The sequence below is a fragment of the Pundamilia nyererei genome, unplaced genomic scaffold (genome assembly GCF_000239375.1).
Source record: "Pundamilia nyererei isolate P.nyererei 1_Seehausen unplaced genomic scaffold, PunNye1.0 scaffold00175, whole genome shotgun sequence".
In the NCBI taxonomy this organism is placed as follows: domain Eukaryota; kingdom Metazoa; phylum Chordata; class Actinopteri; order Cichliformes; family Cichlidae; genus Pundamilia; species Pundamilia nyererei.
Window position 1 is genome coordinate 67,050 of NW_005187576.1, and position 8,471 is coordinate 75,520.

At 39.2% G+C, this 8,471-nt stretch overlaps 1 protein-coding gene across 1 annotated transcript in view; it reads right to left on the reverse strand.

The window, feature by feature from the left end:
• The window catches only part of LOC102194576 (mitogen-activated protein kinase kinase kinase kinase 4-like), a 106,931-nt gene that overhangs the window by 54,106 nt on the left and 44,354 nt on the right, over positions 1–8,471 (reverse strand). The window contains exon 3 of the mRNA XM_013914147.1: positions 6,563–6,619. Within this exon, the coding sequence (XP_013769601.1) occupies positions 6,563–6,619 (57 nt within the window). The remainder of the gene's footprint in view (positions 1–6,562; positions 6,620–8,471) is intronic.

Genomic DNA, 8,471 nt, shown 5'->3' on the forward strand with positions numbered 1-8,471 from the left:
GGGGGGGGATGAAAAGCAGGAAGTAACCTGGATGTCAGGCCACAGCTGCTTTAACGAGCAGATGACATCACCCCCTCTCTTTTTGTCACATGTTCACCGTGTCTCCTTCTCTCCATCTTGTTTGCACATTTATCCTGTCCACCCTCTGTCCTCTTTGCAACATCACTTCCAGTTGTCCTCTATAATGACTCTACTCTTTACTTTCACGTTCATCCATCCCGTCATTACGCATCTCACCTCGGCCTCTCTCTTTCACTCTCGCCATCTCTCGCTCTTTGTCTCACTTTCCCTGATTTGTAGTCAGTCCTTCAAAACAAGGCATCCTGAAACTACTCATTATCATTCCAGGGCATGAAATGGTGGGGAGACTCTGTTGCAGCCATATTGCTTCTAAAGTATGACAGCACACAATTTGAGCAGCGCTCACAGAACTACCGACCCAGGGGAGCAGACAGCCGCAAAATGGAAGCATAATGGAAAATGGAAGCAGAGTAGCAGGGAGACTTCTTCAGAGGCCAAAAAAGGTTGACATCCCTCTAACAGACAACCGGGAACATGGAGAGACTTGTTCCAGGCATTACTGGGTTGGCTGTCATACCTGAAAATGCCCCATGTGGATTCCTCATATATGAAGAAGGGTGATAGAGGGAAAAGATCCACAGTATTAAAGTCTTACAAATGCATTTTCAATTTCTGCGCAAGCTAACACTGTGGCTCAGCAAGGAAACACTTTGAGAGAAGCTAAAAAGGCTGAAAGGATGAAAGATCCCAATTTGATTCATCTCACTTTTAGCATTGCTTAAATTAAAACTGTTGGAAATGGATTTATTTTACAAATTCTGCTTTAAACTGGTCTTTGAGGTTAGAATATATGAAACAATTGAGTTACATACATTGATTTATCACAGTACATGTTATCAGTCTTTAAAAATGATCCTAGATTGAACATGAATAGTCTTAACCAAAGATATTCTAGATATTTCAGTGAATAAGTGAAAATGCTGACTTTTGGTAGCACTGAAAGTTGTTTCAAAGGTTTTCAGTTTTAACTACTTGGGAATATCTGATGAATATCTGCATCAGTTTGTATGGGAATCCTTCAATGATGTTGATGTTTCACTCTGAAGTGACGAGCTAAGTTTTCTCAAACCAGAATCGAGTTCTTTTGTTGAACACATCCAAACTGGAGGAACGATTTCAGAAACTTAAACTCAAAAGGTTCAAACTTGGAATTCAGTGTAATAGGTTTTATATTACCAGACATTTCAAAATGTTTTATTATGTCATTCACTCTTACTGCGTCTTCCACACCTTCCCACATTCACACCTCTGAGTGTACAGGGAGCAGTGGGAGAGGGAGGTGAGCGAGAGGAGAGAGAAAGAGCTCTCTTGGCTTGTGATGTCTTTCAGTTCATGCACAAAATTTACTGAGACAAAGGATGCGAGGAAAAATGTCTAGAATAGTAATTTATTTCCCGAGGGAAGCGAAAAGCAGAGAGAAACATGCTTGCTGTGGAGTTTTTCCTCTAATCAAGATTGATTTTTTCCCCCCATTAAATTCTGAGTCCTGCTGTATTACATCAAGTCAACAGCAGCAGTGGGAGATGCAGAATGCAGCCATGCTGCAGCTACAATTCCCTCTCTACCTCTTCCGCTTTCTTTCCAATTTCCTATAAGGGATGATGATGACTTCACTCCCTCTGTCAGTTCTCTCACGCGTTCCCTCATTTCGCAAACAAAACAGAGGTGGTGGCTGGTGAGAGATGGTGAATGATGGAAACGGGGGAGAACACAATGGGCATATTTGTGCCAGAAACTGGAAGAGCAAGGGTGAAAACACAAGCGAGGATGAGAAATTTAAGAAAAAGAGAGCAAGGAGACGACTGATGTAAGAATCTGGAGAATGGATGTGAGTGAGCCTGCAAGCAGTGATAGCCCCTCCCATAATCCCACTGCACTTTACATGAACCTTCTCTGGAGGAAGGGGGGGCATTATCACTGATTTCTTCTCCTTGTCTGAGCTTACTCTCTTATGTAATCGACAAACAGCCAAAAAGACTTCTTACAATTAATCAGACAGCTGTACTACGGGGACAGACATTCCTAAAACGCAGCATCGGCACTGCTTTTCTACCTAAACTTAAACAGACTGCAAAAATAAGGATTCCTGCACAGGAGACATTAAACTGCCAGTTGCTTTGGATGAACAAAGTCACCGGTGTGGCATTACTGGTCTGAAGTAAAGCACAAGGTAAAGAGTTGCCACCTGAAAGCATTACCACACAGTAAAAAAGAAAAAAAAGAAACAGCAATTACAGCTGTCTCAGGAAGCAACACACTACTGTCTCCAGCACGGCACACTACAACAAAAGCACATCCACACATCTAAAACGATGTAATAGCATTTTACAGGCATCACAAGAAACTGCGTGGTGCAGAGAAGCCTGCATACACCATCTCTCTCAGTCATAAGCACAGGAAGCAAGCTCACGCTAATTTCCTCAAAAGTAAATGAACAAAAAAAACTGTGGTAAACAGTTCCAACCCTTTTGGAGAGAAAGGATGCTGTATTTCAGTGTCACATAAAAGGCACGAGTACTGCTCCACTTACAGAAACTTCTAGTTTATCATGTAAAAGCCAGGAGGAAGAGAAATCTGTGTTAATGCCACTTTGACTGGTTTTGAAAAAACTACAATTATATCTGAACAGCGAGAATCTTTAATGTCTGTTTTCATCTTATTCACTCTGTGGGAGATGGAGAGGAAGGCACAGATGTTTCTAGTCAAAACAAAAGCTTTAAATAAATTAGTTTTACCTGTTATAACCAGAACCAACTGTGAATCTGTGTGTTAAACGCCGGTTTAGCTTGCACAGCTCTACCACATTAGCCCAAATAAAAGACAGTGTTTCTGGGGTTTCAGAGGTTTGCAAGTCTGTGTTGAAGCTATTTGTAAATTTGGTACTGCAAATAAATATTTAGTTATAATTGATTTATTCTTCAATATTCTTTATTGTTAGCAGAAGTAAAACAACAACAAAAATGCTCATAAGAGAGCTTTAAAGTGCAAATCGGCACCCTTAAATTGCCTTTATAGTCCAACCAATCAAAACACAGACATGTTATGACTTTAAAAATGTTACATTATGTCTGAAGCAGTCAAATATGAGTGAATGTTGCTAAAAACATAGTCTAAGAATAATACAATTATCAAACCAGAAAAAGTATGAAGTAATATTGAAAATCTCTGTATGCAGCCCTGGAAGTTCAGCTGAGCACAGCCTGAGGAAATGTGTTCTAGCCTCAAGAAATCATCAATGCTGTTGCTGTTTATTGCAAAAGACGTGCTGCCAATAAGGAGCTGATGAAAGTCATTGAGTTACAAAGGCAATTTAGCTCTGCTGTAACCTTCACATTATGACAATTTGCATGAAATCAACATTTTAGTTTACAGTTATACCCACTCATCTTTAGCGGCCTATTTTTCACACTCTCAGTCTTTAATGGGGTATTTAAAGGTTTAACAGAAACTTTAAAGCAACTGAGGCTCAGAATGACTTGCTTATATCACAAAGCCCAACCTTGTACACTGTTACTCTATAGCCCTACTGTTTTCTTAAGTGTCCATTTTTCACCCTCTCTCTCTCCCACACTCTCTATACAGAACAGGAAGTGGTATGTGGGTCAGAGCACATATGCAGAGATGAGCACAGGGAATCGAGAGCGTTCCCAGAAACGCACACACATAGGAAAGAAGATGTATAAATGGGAGGTTTTCCATCCATGACTTGTGAGTGCATGAAAGCTCCTGTGGTTCCCATCTCTCTCACACACACACACAGACATACATATGCATATATACAGTAACTGTTATACTGAATTTGCGTACATGTGCAGTATCTCAAATTTTCCCAATGCAAACAACTTCCTCTGCCTGACAGTCATTCTTGGCCAGTGTCCAGCCAAACAGGCTGTGTTTATTTTATAAAAATGGCTGAAACCGTGTGGAAAAGGGACCACTCAAAACATTTTGGTGGAACGGGAGGAAAAAAAGTAACTGCCAAGACTCCTCAACATGTGTATTTCTCTTCAATGATTCATCTTGTATGAATACATAAACATGTCCCCATCAAATGCTCTTGATCCTTCCTCGTTCCCTTCTTTTTGATCTCTGAGGCTGGATATGTAGATTTGTTCCTGCAGGCCACAGAGTTACACCCCGAGCTCGTGATTGCCGCTTTTAATGTTTTACCGTGAACTAGATTTTTCAAAGGCAACTTCAATATGTGGCATGTGAGAGCCCAGATGTGCTGAAGCTGTAGAGTAAGAGCCTTATGTTTGTTGAGAATACTGCCATGGACTGTATAACCCAAACTGCTTCCAGACACTGGTTTCCAGCTGCTCCTGGATCATGATTATCCAGAACCAGCAATTTTGATTGTTTGTTGTAATCTTTTTGTTTACTGATCAAAACTGTCAAATAGGCCAGAATACTTGTTGCACTAATACGAATCTGACTTTAAAAACAACACAAAAAACATTTTTTTAATGAATTTCAGAATAACTATTTATAATCTATTAACAGTGCTATACAAAAGTCTTAAGCCACCATTATATAGTAATACGCTATAATAGTTTCCACAATTCTAATAAACTTGAAAGTCAGTATTTGGTATGACCACCTTTATTCTTCAGCACGTCCTGCACTCACTGCATTGACAGTGTGTTTGGGATCACTGTCATGCTGAAAAATGAAGCTGTTGCCAATCAGATGATTTCCAGATGGTATTGCACGGTGGATCAAAATCTGACTGCACTTTTCTACATTCACACGTCCATCAATGTTGACAAGATTCCCAACACCACTGGCTCGGAGGCTGTCATGCTTTTGGACAAGATACTCACTGTTGTACCTCTGTCTGAGTGGCCATGTCTGAAGAATACTTTGAAAGACCCTCCTAAAGGGTCATCAAAATGTGCTGGCAATATGTCCCTATTGCTCTCTTGTAACACAAGAAAAACAAATTTTCTTAAGGTATGCCATACTGCACCATCACAGTCTGCTACACTGCTTCCATTTACGGTGCACATAATGTTGTGCTTTAAAGCTTTTCCCTGTAAACAGCCTTCCAGATTCTGAGTGGAACCATGTTTTAGACAGCCCTGCATAAAGACGCTGACTTTAACACTGTCGCTTTCATCCATAACTCAGAGGTGGTCCCAGAAGTTAACTTGGGAGGTGTTACAGAATGATTGAACAGATAATTAAAATTAAATACTCAACAAACAAACAAAATCAGAGGCTGAAACACTTTCTTTTCTTTCCATTTCAGAATTAACTGATACTACAACATTTCTGATGTCTCTAACAGTCCTGGAGGCTGATTACAGCACTACCATCTTTGTTACAAATGAGCTCTTATTATCACAGAGGACCAATTTCAACAAGGATAGAGTGGGATGCACATTAGATAGTAAGTCTTTAGAGATACAGATGAAACCAGCAGGGTCCTGAAAGGCAGACAGTACAATCCTCTTCAGTGTGACAGTTAACCCAGATTAAAGCTCTGTTGGTACACTCATTCCTCTTTAAGCCATCTGCAGGAACATTTTTCTTCTTGGCTCATTTGGCCATTGATTCAATGATGAGTAAAAAAAAACCCAAAAAACAAAAACAAAACATCAGCATGAGGTTACTTTAATAACATTTTCTGCTTGTATACACATTAAGGAACACAGAACTAAAAAGGCAGAAACAGCCCTCTGGGGCCCAGTTTAACTCTGTGGATCTCAAAACATTTACATGCACGAGTCTAAAATCATCATTAGCTAAAGTGCCCTGAGAGAAGTGAAAAATCTGCTTGCTTCAAACGTGACCTCCTCAAAGTTCATCTAATGAACAGAGACCACTGTTAAGAGTGATGGAAGCTATGTGATTCTATTCCTGACTATTTTTGGAGAGAAAATATTGACATGAGGGTGTGGAATGGAGAGAGGCTGTGGAGTGGGGAAACTGTTTGGTGTTTATCTTGTATGCTTCGGAAAAGCTATTTATTCCATCACATGCAATAAAACTTAGTCTGGAATCAATTACAAATATGCAAAGTACTAAAAGTACTAATGTGCCAACTTCCGCGTGCAGGAGGTTTCATGATCAGGCCTACTAACTTTAAACAGATGTCTGCTTGCAGTTAGAACCAAATCAAATTTCCCTCACAAGATGCCTTTCCAGCACCAAATCTCACGTGTTTATCTATGTTCCAGTGTAATTTGTTTTCTGGATTGAAAGAGTGACTCTTTTCATCATTTTATCTATATAAAAATTTATTGGCTGACAATTACTAAGGCAGGTATTCCTATAGTCCTACAGCCACTGCATCTGTTTCAGTGGAATATAGCTGTTTCTGTAATGGCAGAATAATTTTACTTCATTCAATCCTTCTCGTGACCGGCGTTTGCTGCAGGATTTAACAATCCCACAGTGCAAGAGTGGTTTAGCTGGGATTGAAACCTGATTAAAGACAACAAAAGATTACAAGCGCATGCTGATAGGTGTTACTGACCTCGGTGACGTCCATGACCTTGATGGCCGCCAGCTGTCCCGTCTTAACATGTCGACCCTGCAAAGAAACACAGGAGAGAGGAGAGATGAGCAAAGTGGAAATCTGTATTTTTGTGCATTGTGAACAGCTGCTACCAATGTTTGTGATTAAAGTGTAAGCTTGGTTATAGGACAATTAAGAGCACAATGTGACAATAAAAGTTGCTGCTTTATTGAAGGCCAAGTATATGACTATGCAAATCGACGGTAGTGTCCAAGGCTGAGTACACATGGAGGTTTATTCAGCCGTTCCAAAAAATAAAAACCACATTTATAACAAGTTATTTGTCTCTACAATAGCGTGGAGAACCACAGGCAATAATCCAAACCTTTATCATTTCCAAACAGGCTGAGCACAGTGTTTCCAATGTGGACTGGTGCAAAGAATTAAAACGGTAAACTCATTTTATCCAGGCAGAGCAAACACAGTCTGAACAGCTTTTCCAAATTTAAAGGACATAAACAGCGTGAAATAGTATGTGACCTGAAAGAGGCAATAATGATACCATGCTTCACTACATGTGTGAGTAACTAGCCTGCAGCTCCACCATACTGCATGCATGTTTTTCATAATTTCAGAATGAATGTGACAAAACATGCAATAGGCTTGCACAATGTTGCATGTGTACCTTTCTTTTTTTTAGAAAAGAAGTTATTGCCAATAATTGTTGAGATAACCGCAAGCTTGTGGTCAAAGCAGTATTATCTCATTCTTGAGACGCTTTCAGAAATACTTTGAGACTTCGTGAAACTCAGCACCAAAAGTATATAAAAGAAAAATGAAGGAGGCTTTAAATGAGCTAGAAGCTGGAAATAGATTATATGCTAACAATAACTTTTGGGAGCAAACTAGCATGTAGCAATTTTTGTTTTTGTTTTTTAATACCATGTAAAAATCAAACCAATAGCTTATTTTAAAGATATTGTGAAGACTTCACTTTTTATCGACTTTTTAAAATATTTCATGCCAAGCAAAAAATAATTACTCTGAAAGGATAAAAAACTAACAACTTACATGTTGCAGTTGCTCTAAAGCCCCCTAAATTAATTCAGCGTTAGGACCACTGGGAAAGGGAAAAAAAAGTGGGCACGTCTTTTTTTTCTTCTTTTTCTTTTCCAGAATTCTGAGGAAAAAAAACTCAGAATTCTAAAAAAAATAAAAAATAAAAAAATAAAAAAATCTGACTTTAATGTCACAATTCTGACTTTTTTTCTCAGAATTCTGGAAAAGAAGAAAAAAAAAACGTGCCCACTTTTTTTTCCAGTGGCCCTAATCCTCTTCCGTAGAAAACTAATAAATACTCACACTGACAAATACTAATGAAGCACTAGCTACTCGAGCAGTTTAAAAAAATAGACTGTAAAACTTAAATTTCAACCATTTGGAGAGCTAAAATTTTGCAGTTCACCATGAAAAGAACAAAAATTACCAACATATTTTTCCAGGTAAAAGAACACACCGTTCAAGTAGTTTTCAGATGCCAGAATAACACCCAGAGAACAAACCTTATTCTCACACTAGCCTACATAGCATTACAGGAAAGGTACACAGCTGTTACAGCCTGAACAAGCAAGTACTTTTGAATACAGCAATGGTGTAGAGATAAACAAACTCTTCCAGGAAAGACAAACACAGAAAGGGAAAAATTTGAGATGATGCAATGCTTTATAACTGTATTATGTGTGTAGTGCCTGTGTGCGTCTGATCAGGTTTCCTTTGTGAGAAAAGGCGCTGTGACACCTGAACCACCAGCCCCAACGACTGAGTGATGAGAGATTAACCCATTTCAGTTTAGTCAATGGGGGCGTGTGTGTGTGTGTGTGTGTGTGTGTCTGTGTCTATATGTGTGTGTGTGTGTGTGTGTGTGTGT